The 13,030-nt window shown below is 45.3% G+C and overlaps 1 protein-coding gene across 1 annotated transcript in view; it reads right to left on the bottom strand.

Annotated features, from left to right (window-relative positions):
- The window catches only part of baiap2a (BAR/IMD domain containing adaptor protein 2a), a 49,109-nt gene that overhangs the window by 26,524 nt on the left and 9,555 nt on the right, over window positions 1-13,030 (bottom strand). Inside the window, exons 2-3 of the mRNA XM_034540131.1 lie at window positions 10,006-10,081; window positions 6,997-7,083 (exon numbers count right to left, since the gene is read on the bottom strand). Coding sequence (XP_034396022.1) covers window positions 6,997-7,083; window positions 10,006-10,081 — 163 coding nt within the window. The remainder of the gene's footprint in view (window positions 1-6,996; window positions 7,084-10,005; window positions 10,082-13,030) is intronic.

Below are 13,030 nucleotides of genomic sequence, written 5' to 3'. Positions count from 1 at the left end.
TAGGGAAACACAGAGAGAGAGAGAGGTAGGCCATAATGAAGACAGAGAGACATAGGGAAACACAAAGAGAGAGAGAGAGAGGTAGGCCATAATGAAGACAGAGAGACATAGGGAAACACAGAGAGAGAGAGAGGTAGGCCATAATGAAGACAGAGAGACATAGGGAAACACAGAGAGAGAGAGAGGTAGGCCATAATGAAGACAGAGAGACATAGGGAAACACACAGAGAGAGAGAGAGAGGTAGGCCATAATGAAGACAGAGAGACATAGGGAAACACACAGAGAGAGAGAGAGAGGTAGGCCATAATGAAGACAGAGAGACATAGGGAAACACAGAGAGAGAGAGAGGTAGGCCATAATGAAGACAGAGAGACATAGGGAAACACACACAGAGAGAGAGAGAGAGAGAGAGAGAGAGAGAGAGAGAGAGAGGTAGGCCATAATGAAGACAGAGAGACATAGGGAAACACAGAGAGAGAGAGAGGTAGGCCATAATGAAGACAGAGAGACATAGGGAAACACACAGAGAGAGAGAGAGAGGTAGGCCATAATGAAGACAGAGAGACATAGGGAAACACACAGAGAGAGAGAGAGAGGTAGGCCATAATGAAGACAGAGAGACATAGGGAAACACAGAGAGAGAGAGAGGTAGGCCATAATGAAGACAGAGAGACATAGGGAAACACACAGAGAGAGAGAGAGAGAGAGAGAGAGAGAGAGAGAGAGAGAGAGAGAGAGAGAGAGGTAGGCCATAATGAAGACAGAGAGACATAGGGAAACACAGAGAGAGAGAGAGGTAGGCCATAATGAAGACAGAGAGACATAGGGAAACACACAGAGAGAGAGAGAATGGTAGGCCATAATGAAGACAGAGAGACATAGGGAAACACAAAGAGAGAGAGAGAGAGGTAGGCCATAATGAAGACAGAGAGACATAGGGAAACACAGAGAGAGAGAGAGGTAGGCCATAATGAAGACAGAGAGACATAGGGAAACACACAGAGAGAGAGAGAGAGGTAGGCCATAATGAAGACAGAGAGACATAGGGAAACACACAGAGAGAGAGAGAGAGGTAGGCCATAATGAAGACAGAGAGACATAGGGAAACACAGAGAGAGAGAGAGGTAGGCCATAATGAAGACAGAGAGACATAGGGAAACACACAGAGAGAGAGAGAGAGGTAGGCCATAATGAAGACAGAGAGACATAGGGAAACACAGAGAGAGAGAGAGAGGTAGGCCATAATGAAGACAGAGAGACATAGGGAAACACAGAGAGAGAGAGAGGTAGGCCATAATGAAGACAGAGAGACATAGGGAAACACACAGAGAGAGAGAGAGAGGTAGGCCATAATGAAGACAGAGAGACATAGGGAAACACACAGAGAGAGAGAGAGAGGTAGGCCATAATGAAGACAGAGAGACATAGGGAAACACAGAGAGAGAGAGAGGTAGGCCATAATGAAGACAGAGAGACATAGGGAAACACACACAGAGAGAGAGAGAGAGAGAGAGAGAGAGAGAGAGAGAGAGGTAGGCCATAATGAAGACAGAGAGACATAGGGAAACACAGAGAGAGAGAGAGGTAGGCCATAATGAAGACAGAGAGACATAGGGAAACACACAGAGAGAGAGAGAGAGGTAGGCCATAATGAAGACAGAGAGACATAGGGAAACACACAGAGAGAGAGAGAGAGGTAGGCCATAATGAAGACAGAGAGACATAGGGAAACACAGAGAGAGAGAGAGGTAGGCCATAATGAAGACAGAGAGACATAGGGAAACACACAGAGAGAGAGAGAGAGAGAGAGAGAGAGAGAGAGAGAGAGAGAGAGAGAGAGGTAGGCCATAATGAAGACAGAGAGACATAGGGAAACACAGAGAGAGAGAGAGGTAGGCCATAATGAAGACAGAGAGACATAGGGAAACACACACAGAGAGAGAGAGAGAGAGAGAGAGAGGTAGGCCATAATGAAGACAGAGAGACATAGGGAAACACAGAGAGAGAGAGAGGTAGGCCATAATGAAGACAGAGAGACATAGGGAAACACACAGAGAGAGAGAGAGAGGTAGGCCATAATGAAGACAGAGAGACATAGGGAAACACACAGAGAGAGAGAGAGAGGTAGGCCATAATGAAGACAGAGAGACATAGGGAAACACAGAGAGAGAGAGAGGTAGGCCATAATGAAGACAGAGAGACATAGGGAAACACACACAGAGAGAGAGAGAGAGAGAGAGAGAGAGAGAGAGAGAGAGAGAGGTAGGCCATAATGAAGACAGAGAGACATAGGGAAACACAGAGAGAGAGAGAGGTAGGCCATAATGAAGACAGAGAGACATAGGGAAACACACAGAGAGAGAGAGAGAGGTAGGCCATAATGAAGACAGAGAGACATAGGGAAACACACAGAGAGAGAGAGAGAGGTAGGCCATAATGAAGACAGAGAGACATAGGGAAACACAGAGAGAGAGAGAGGTAGGCCATAATGAAGACAGAGAGACATAGGGAAACACAGAGAGAGAGAGAGAGAGAGAGAGAGAGAGAGAGAGAGAGAGAGAGAGAGGTAGGCCATAATGAAGACAGAGAGAAACAGAGAGAGCGAGAGAGTGAAATTGAGCCGTGTGTATACAGTATGTGTACTTGTGGGTGCTTATTCAAATTCAGCATGTCAGAGTTAACTCTTCGCCCGCCGGCCGCTAACCTCTTCTCTTAACATCGACGGATCACTTCGCCTTTTATAGATCTCCCATTTTGCAGCAGAAATGTGTGTTTACCAGATCCATAAACCTAAAAAAAGACAACTCTGCTGCATCAGTTTGTCCCTCTGTGAACCTTCTTCATCCAGCAAGTAATTATTACTGGGAGGGCTATGAGGTGCTTCTTTTTTTTTTTTTTTTGTGGGGCCCTCTCCCCATCATCAACCTACCAAAGCAATCCATTGGTTGACTACAAAGTGACCCCATTTATTTCTCTAATGCATGTAATTTCCCCAAAGACACGTCTTTGTGCTGAATCATGTGTGTTATTTAAACATGGCAATTAGCAAGGTTATAGCTTTTGATAAGCGGGGAGAAAGATATTTGATTTCCTCGGGCTGGGAGGCTGAACTGTAAGCACTTCACATTCCTTTCAGGTTCTTGAGAACCGACTAATCAGCCAAATGGCCCAAGAGCCGGTTTATTTTTAAACGTTAACCAGAGGATAGGATGAAGGAAAGCCATAGCAACAATGAAATACACGTCTGTGAAACAGAATGTAAAACACACATACAAATGGGTTTCATAAACTAACAGTTTTGATGTACAAAAACAGAATAAAACCCCAGAATAAAACTTTTCTTTACTGGCTTTCTTTTCTTTACAGTTTTTGGGGTCGGTATAGGCAACTCCAGATACCCAAATGTATGTGCACGAGCAATTAAAGAGTTTTTCCAAGATATGACCCCTTTAAAAAAAAAAAGGAGGCCATTGTACTCTGGGTGGTGTTACTGAAAACACGCGGTCAGGACTCTTGTTCTTCTAATTCATAAACAGGCAACCAAATGATTTGAGAAGTCGTCTGAAGAAGAACTTTGTATTTTGAAAAAAAAAAAAAAAAAAAAAAAGTAGGAACATTTCGGAGTTTTGCAAAGGCAGAAGAAGTAATCTCTACAATGCATTCAACGGACAGCCATTTGATAGCTTTTTGTAAACGGGTCAAAGGTGGCTGGCAGTCAACAAAGATAAAAGGATACTAGGAATGTCGGGACTATTTAGCTGTGGGTGGTGTGGAAAGTTCAGGAATATAAACAGTGGAGAGCAGAGCTGGTCGGAGAAGATTGTCGTGAATATTGTCAGCGACCCAAACGCTACATTTCCTGCGTTTCCCAAAAAGGGTTGCGGAGCCACAGATGTCACTGAAGTAAGAGCTTTCTACTTTCTCATGAAGGGGAATAAAGGGAGGAGAAGGATGGCAGAAACAGAGGGAGAGACGGAAAAGAGAGAGAGAGAGGGAGGGAGGGCAAATGTGTGCGTGTGCACGTGCATGCATGTGTGTGTGTGTGTGTGTGTGTGTGGGTGGGAAAGTGACAGGCGATGATTAGCCCAACCAGAGGAGGATATGTGGGAGGGAGTGTGTGGGAGGAGTGGGGCTGGTGAGAGAGAGAGAGAGAGAGAGAGAGACACTGTCTCTTTAGGCAGAGATATACACAAGTGGATTAAAAGAGCACTCTTACTGTATAAACACATAGAAATGACAAGACGTATATATGCACACAACCATGCAAGTATAATATGCATGTACATACAGTACTTACACACAAGGGCGGATTAATGTGCGAACATAATGACTTCTAAGAGGAATGAAGTAAGACTTTCAAGCCAGAGTAGAGCGCATGTTAATTCGTTGATAATAAAATAAAAACAGCAGCAGCGGGCATTATTTCACAAAGTAAATGAAGTCCCGGCTTAAAGCATACTTTTACACGCGTGTGTATGTGTGTGAAAAGAATGGAGGAAGAAAAGGGAGGGCGGGCGGAAGAGATGGAGAGCAGCTGCCGACTCTTAGGTGTGTAGGTGGGACCATTTGCAGGCCGTCTCTTACAGAGCCTCTATCGAATTAATGGGCTTTAAACAGGTGCAACAAAAGCTCAAACTCATGCATGCCTGTGAAGGTGTGAACATGCACAGAAAGACATAAAGCAGCTACTTAATATTTTTTTTTTTTTTATTCAATAACTCAACAACGTTAACATGACGCCAGCTGATCACGTGACTGATCTGAACGTGGACAATCATTGATGTCGTGTTCATGAGGTCACACGGATATCAAGCACGGCGCTTTAAAGCCCGAGTTCACACTCACGGCCGTCTCTAATCAGTTACCGTGGGCAACAGTTTCAAATCTGGACGACAGAGCCCGAGTAGAGTTAAAATTAACCAATCACACCTAAGACCACAAATACACTTCTCTCCGAGCCTTAATATCCCCTCAGTGTTGTTGTTTTTTTAAGCCTGCATGAATACACACATTAGAAGCAGGTTCAATTATCTATAAAGACAACGTTACAATAGGGAAGAGAAACGATTAAAGCCCGTTGCATTTTAACACCTCGCATACAAGATTAGGCAAATATGAAATTCAATTAGACACATTTAAGAATATCATTCTTGACTTGAATTAAGATCGCCATCTTCAACCAATATTTCACTTCTGTATTATTATTTTTTGCGCTGTCAAACTTAAAAACCTCCAGCGCAATCTTTTCCTTCAAATCTGTGGCTATTTCTGTGCTCGAGCGCCGGTCGAACAGGAAACTCGGAGCTTTGGGACTCATCCCTGCAAGAGGTCACGGCACCGGCGGCGACCTTAGGGCGGGGACTCGAGAGTAGATGGCTGGAAAAATAAAAATGTCCTCCCCCTCGAGCAACCACAGTGGCGTGCAGCAGAGCGCCGGGTGTAGCTGTTGCAGCGTACTGGAGACCGACAACGAACAACAGGGGCTCGTATATGTATATATATATATATATATATATATATATATATATATATATATATATATATATATATATATATATATATATATATATATATATATATATATTTGCTACACCGCAACCTGACAACTGCACAGTTCAGTCAAACACAGAGAAGGAAAACAAAAAACAGGAAAACAGTAAGGACAGAGAGGACGAGTCATTTCAAATATCCAGTCCCTTGCCGATCCTCGGATCCATTTATAGTTCCCTCGGACAAAACTTGTGACAAAAGATATATTTTGATACATTTCCACCCGCACAATTTCCGAAATTGCCACGGCAATATGTGCAGCAACGAGGGCGAGTCGACCAGCGCGCACAGGAGTTCCAACACACGCGTCATAGTTTCTGACCTACTCCCTAACCCCTTGCCGTTAGAGCCACAGTGAGAAGAGGTTAGATCGTCCGTCAGTCAGATCACGTACACGCTTGTTCTCCATTTCGACAAGTTCAGCTGAGGATGTCGGGCTTGGAAAAGCCCGCTGCTGTAAGTGAGGCTCGGTTCAACACAAGGATACCGCTGCTGTATCAATGGAAAACCTCGCGGAGATAGAGGGATAGAGGGTGTGAGAGAGAGAGAGAGAGAGAGAGAGAGAGAGAGAGAGAGAGAGAGAGAGCCGCTCGCTGAATAAAACATCCCGTGAGCACTTTCATGTCAGTCCCCGTCGGCTGGGCTGAGGGAAACCAAAACTAGATCTCAGCTCCACTGCAACAAAGGCCCCGTCAAATCAACAGCTACGCACACGCAGATCAAGCTGTCAGAAAGCCCAATCAGTGCAAAGGGATCCTCTTCAAACGGGAGGTGATTTCCCACGGGCCGGTGACAGCGGATACACCGACTCAGAGACACCGATCACCAAGGAAACAATTCACTATGAGAGGACCAGGTGTTGGTTGGCAATTGACCTCTATGTTTTTAACTAGAACACACACACACACACACACACACATACACACACACATACACACACACAGAGACAGGAAGGCACACCTAATTGACATGACGTACACACATCACATGAAGTGCAAGATGTCCAACATCTGATTTCCGCATACCATTCCCCCCCCCACAGGATCAATACAAACTGTGAACCAGAAAAATAGAAAAAGGCTTTTCCAAAAATAATCTCAACTACCGTCTATATACACGGTTGTAAATAAATGATGTTCAGCTACACAGCTCACTCACGGTAACATGTTGTTTCCTCCAGAAAACAACAAACAGCTTTAGAACTAAAGAAATTGAGACAACATAACAAAAAGATAAATAAAAAATTACTCCTGTATCGACCCACACACACACACACGTCTCTCTGAATGCAAATTAGCTTCCCCTGCCAGTAAGCTGTGTGTGTGTGCGCGTGCATGTGTGTGTGTGTATGTACTGATGTTGCTCCAACAAAAAGAAAGAAAAGAGGAAAACGTTGATTAAAAAAAAAAAAACCAGGTCATGAGGTTTGAATGTCAGTCACTTACCTAAATCTTTGGATCCTTGACTTTCACTAGCCAGCTCCCCCATCCTGACCAGAGCATCAAAGTACCCTTTGGCAGCAAACGTCACATCTAGAGACAAAAGAGAAGCAAGAAGCAAAAGAAAGCAGGATTAAGTTCAAAGTAACCGTGCATTGTGTCCCTTAAAATAAAAAAAGACAAACTGTAAGCGCAGCTTGGCTTCGAGTAAACAAAGTTTCTGGTTTTCCTCAGATAGTTTTTATGGATAGCGAATCGCATCTTCTCAGAAAAGAAGCGGCGACGATGTTGCTACGCAATTACACGACATCATCCTGTTGACAATCTGCATGCTTGATTGCAGAGAGGAAATTACTTTGACAGATAATCTGTGCTTTGACGGGGGAGCCACACTGTTGCATTTCTGTTGGTGTAATGAGAAGGAAAGTTGGTTCGTGAGCAATTGTAATATTAAGAAGGTTTTTTTTTTTGGCATCGAGTATATTCCCCTTACACGTCACAGGCCGTCAAATTTGAATGTTGCACCAAACTCACCAGTTTTACAGTTTCCAGAGGACTGGACTGGACTGGACTGGAAGCCCCCCCCCCACCCCTCACCCCCACAGTACATTTTGGGGCATTTTTTTATACCTGGGTCTCTTCTTGATCTATGACCAAAAAGACCATTTGCGATATTCATGGTAAAACATTGTCGTGTCTCCAAGTGACGAGTAAAGTCACAGTGATAACCACCTCTGGCATTTGCCTTCGTCCATTCCATTGCAGATTGTTTTGTCAATTTGTCTGAACATTGGACAGCAGGTTGACACGGTGGACGGGAAAAGAGTCTTTCCCACAAGCGTTGATGGAAGGTGTGATAAAAGTAACACCAATCGCCTTTACAATCTAATGGGGTTGTCCATTTGCTCAAATGATCCCTTTTTTACATTAAGAGAGTCCCAAGGGTCAAGTAGAGGTAAGATATGTCACATGTATGCACCGATGTCCAGACGGGTGCACACAAACCTACTCGTGTGCACACAAAGCGCTTGACCTCTACTCTACATCTTCAGTATACACACACACACACACACACACACACACACACACACAACAAATAATAATCTGTGAGCTTACGGTTAACCTAATCAGCAGCCATATCTCCTCTCGTCCCCCGCTGACTAAATAAAGATAGAGGTACTCCTCGTTGTCCAGATCAATATCCACTTCAGTCCCTACGATTCCAACTGCTGCTGCGCTGGCCAATGAGAGGTCACACAGGGCAGGAGGCAGCTCCCCGTGATTTCTGCCATACAGCCTGCCAATGGGCCCCATCTCCAGTGAATAATGGACACTGCTTTTAGGGAGGTGAATTCAACAGTGGTCCAGGTGACAGATGGGCCCTGTGCCTGCAGACAGCTGCCAGGTGAGAGACGCATTTACAACAATAGCCAGGCAGGGGCAGGCCGATTCCAGCAGACAGATGCAGCCCCGCGATAGAGGAAGTCTCCCTGGCTGGAAGCCTCGCAGCTCGGCTCCGAGGCTGAGGCACATATGCTTATGCTAATCCCAATTACAGCTGAGTCAACGGCAGGAGACGGCGCGCGCTTCCTCCTTCCTCTCTAGCTGGGGGGAAACACCTGAGAACTGAAAGAATCGGAGCCTCTGGAGCATCACGGCTGATTTCGCGTCATTATGCCAAACAGACACCGCTGCTTGCCTTGATGTGGGAGGTGTGCGTGACTATGCGCGTGACTATGCGTGCGTGTGTGTGTGTGTGTGTGTGTGTGTGTGTGTGTGTCTGCACACGCAAGTTTGCACATCTGCGGTGTGGGCGGTTGCGAGAGCAGGATTGTGGGAGTTACAGCAGATTTTCAAAGTGATCTCCAAGCAGCAGATACTTTCTTCTTGCCCAATGCTGCAGCAGCGAGTGAGCAAGTGTGTGTGTGTGTGTGTGTGTGTGTGTGTGTGTGTGCAGCTGAAGGGTGGCTGAGTAGATAAGCTGGATATGTACAGATACTTTACTTCGGTCAAATGAAATGTGTGGCCAGGGGCTCTCGTAGACAGACGGAGAGGATTACCAGATCTCTAGGTAGACAGACAATTGGGAGGGGAGGGGCTCATCTCGGAGCTACTGTTCCTTCCCTCTCGAGAAGAGGTGGAAGCACCACATCCTTAAAAATCAGGTCCACCATCGTTCCCTGCACTTGCATCGTCCTCATCGGGGGACTTGAATAATAAGTTGTTCCATAGGCGGTCAGAGTCACTCAGTTTTACGCATCTGTTGCTTTTACACTTACCAAACGCTGTTAGAACTGGCGACTCGCTGCTGTGTTAGAAAACCTGGAATGTGTCCATTAACAGATCTAGCAAGCCTACCCATTGAGCCCTTTTGGCATTTTTGGTGCCGAATAATTTCAGTGATTGCACCATATGGGTTGAAGTGTGTCCTCCCATCCCCCTGCCCCCGCAAATCAGAGCCTCTTAGTCCCTTGGGTCGAGCCAATTCTGCAAAGTGTGTCTTTAATGGCTCAGCCAGTCTGTCTCCTACCCATACCAAGGCCAGGATTAGTTATTGTGGGTGGCAGGGAATCGAAGGAGAAAGAACCACAGGCTTGGAAAGGGGGGCATTCACTAATTGCTGGATTAGTTGGACTGAGGGGGTTTAGCCTGGCGTTAAGGTTGAGGGACAATTTTGTGGAAAAGTGTTGGTACCTTGTTGCAAAGTCAGGAGAAATGGGAGAAAAAAAAAAAAATCTCAAAAAGCACGATGCATCACCGTGAGCGTTTAGGGAGCGACGGACGTTCATGCCTTTGTGAATTCGACTGCCGACAGACAGCTCTCCTCACGTCTGCGTCAGATTAGTGGCCTCTCGTATTCGTCAGAATTCACAAAAACAGAAAAGGTGGACAGATATACGAGACAGAGAGTGCTGGCTTGGCCGTCTGCCCAAAACCTGCAGCGAAACAGGGAGCATGGAGAAAATAAGAGAGAGAGAGAGAAAAAAGAAGAAGAAGAAAAAAAAAAGGACTTACTGGCAAGGGCCTTCTCGTAGTTCTTCCCCATGGCAACAAAGTTCCGTAAGCAGGGGTTGAACTGCTCCATGATGGTCTGGAAGAGAAAACAAGAGATAAATGGGAGGTAGAGGTTTCACTTATCAACAGAGCGGGGTCAAGGGCAGAGAAGAAAGACTTACACCTTGCTCTATTCATTCCCTCTCCCTCTCTGACATGCACAAACCTCCTACAGCTGCACAGAATCTGTCTCACACAGAGCAAATAGCCACCGACCGAATCGTCGGACACACTAAGTGGTTGGCTTGAATGTTGATATACGGGCAGGAATGGCTTCCTCCACCCACACCCTGCCCTCTCACAGTGAGAAATAGTCCGGGTGGGATGAGGCAGGAGGGGCTGGGGTTGATGATGGTGGCGGAGGAGTGGGACAGATACTCGTGGGACTAAAAAAAAAATTAAAATAATGACTGGACGGGGATGCATGTTGTTACCTTTGAGCATTGATATGACGGACACCAGGGGTCACCGTGGCTGACCCCCACGAGGACAGAGAAGTGTAGATTCTACAGACGTGGTCATAATGAATCAGCTTCTAGAATACACATTATATTTCCTTATATAATGCATCCCATCATAAGAAACAAAAATCACATTTTTACTAGAAACCGAGACCTTTTTTTTTCTTCTTTTTTTGTTATTGCAGCGGTAATAATGCGCCATCACTGCAGAGATACAGTATCACACTAAACTGAAGGTCTGAGTCGGCGTAAATGCAAAAAGCTGCACGAAGCCTGCCATCTCCGACCATCATCGTTTCCTCTCGTCCTCCTTCCTCCTCCTGTGCTTCCTCCAGGGCTTCCTCCAATTAAAGCCGGTCCCCAGTTTGCTCGTCAGGAACAGCCAGGGGACAGCGAGACGTAAGCCATCAATACGCAAGGAGAACACGATAATAATATACGTCTGGATTCACGCCGTGGCAAGGTGCCACCAGCGTCGACGTGAAACAACCCCGCAGCTCATTCGGGGAAAAATCATATGCCTCTCATCTTCAGTTCATTTCTGCTTTTGCATTCATTTTGCCCGTCTGTCTTTTGTTCATAATGAGAGCCAACATTTGGATGGGACGTTACGTGTGTGTGTGTGTGTGTTTGCGCATCCCGTCAGGAGTTGAGGTTCGAGTGGCTCGAGTGCAGCACAACCCACCTGCAGTAGGAACACCAGTGAGTCACACATAAGCCACTGATACCGTCATTACCGACAGAAACTTTGTACTACGCCTCTCCATGACTGGGCTTGCGTCTAAAGCCGAAAAAAAACTGGACTAGAATACAAAAACCGGGACAATGAAAAAGTCATGCAGCCGCCACCAATAACAACACGTCAAAGATGCGGCCTGACCTTTTGTCTAATAGTTTGAATTAAAATTGGTTCTACGCATTACAACGGATTCTTTCTAAGGCTGCAACTAACGATTGAACCGATCAAATGTTGTGTCTATTAAGTAGCATTTTGTTTTTATTTTGACTAAGATATTCAGTTTCTCTTTATATACCAGAACAACAAAAACATAAAATCCTGGAACCTGCAATTTTTTTTTGGGGGGGGGGGGGGCATTTTCTGCTTGAAAAAACAGATTAAGCAATTTTTTTTTTTTAAATAGTTGCCCATTATTTTTTGTTTATTATCTATTATTTGTTGCAGCTCTAATGGTTTCCAGAGCTTCCTAACCTGTAAAACATGGGGTCTGAAAATATTTTCAACACCCAGGCAGAGAGAGTGTAAATGAGTAACAATGGTGAGCAAAGAGACAGGTGCACTTCAGGTTCCCATGGATATTGGCTGGCTGAACTTGTCTGTTAACTGGGTCTAGCCCCCCGAGCAAAATGGACTCTACAGCAAGTCTGTGCTCAGCAGCTCTCAGGAACAGTGAGATTAGTCGAGAGAAACTTCTTGGAATATAAAAAAAGGTTTTCCTGAAGGAAGAAATGTCCTAAAAAGAAAAGAAAAAGACTCTGCAGACGTCTTGAATACATAGCGGACTTCTTTATACAGGAGGGCACCGTGTCACCTTATTGTTATACATAAACTCCGCCCCCAGCTACCACAAAGAGACGGTGGAATGAGCTTTATAAGCTACTCGAATAGCAACTCCTGTTTAAATCAGCTCCCTTTATTTACCGTCTGGCTCTGCTAGTCTAATATACTGGAAGAAAAGGAGCATAATTGGAGGAGAATCCCATCTTCACACACACACACACACAAAGAAGGTATCCCAGCCTCTGGGAAGATAAAAGACCCGCACGTCCCTCAGGACCTAGCTAAAGAAATGTAAACACCTAAATATTTCTTCGCTCTGCCTCATTTCTGATGCATCTCACAAATGAGGATAAGGTCACGTGAATGTGTCTCTCACACACACACACACACACACACACACACACACACACACACACACACACACACACACACACACACACACACACACACACACACACACACACACACACACACACACACACACACACACACACACACACACACACACACACACACACACACACACACACACACACACACACACACACACACACACACACACACACACACACACACACACACACACACACACACACACACACACACACACACACACACACACACACACACACACACACACACACACACACACACACACACACACACACTAAAGAGTGGTGGTGTTTCAAACTTGTGGGAGGATTGCATAACAAAGCAAAGCCCTGTGCAGCATCATTACGGCACTGCGGAGGACAAAGGTAGCGGACACAAGGCTGACCACCTTTCTTACAAACTGTGCACACGCTACTACAGAATAAACAGACAGAAAATGCATGCAGTTATTAAACATAACGCATTAGATTATTAGCCATGGCTATAACTATTATATAAGAGGTAAGTTCGCAGCGACATGCAGCTAAGGGGAAGTGATGAGCAGAAGATACAGTGAGGTAGATTCTTACTCCATCTCTTCCCATTGTTGCTAAATTGGTCATCCCAGTTCTCT

The sequence above is a fragment of the Cyclopterus lumpus genome, chromosome 8 (assembly GCF_009769545.1).
Source record: "Cyclopterus lumpus isolate fCycLum1 chromosome 8, fCycLum1.pri, whole genome shotgun sequence".
NCBI lineage: Eukaryota > Metazoa > Chordata > Actinopteri > Perciformes > Cyclopteridae > Cyclopterus > Cyclopterus lumpus.
This window is presented reverse-complemented; position numbering and strand designations above follow the sequence as displayed.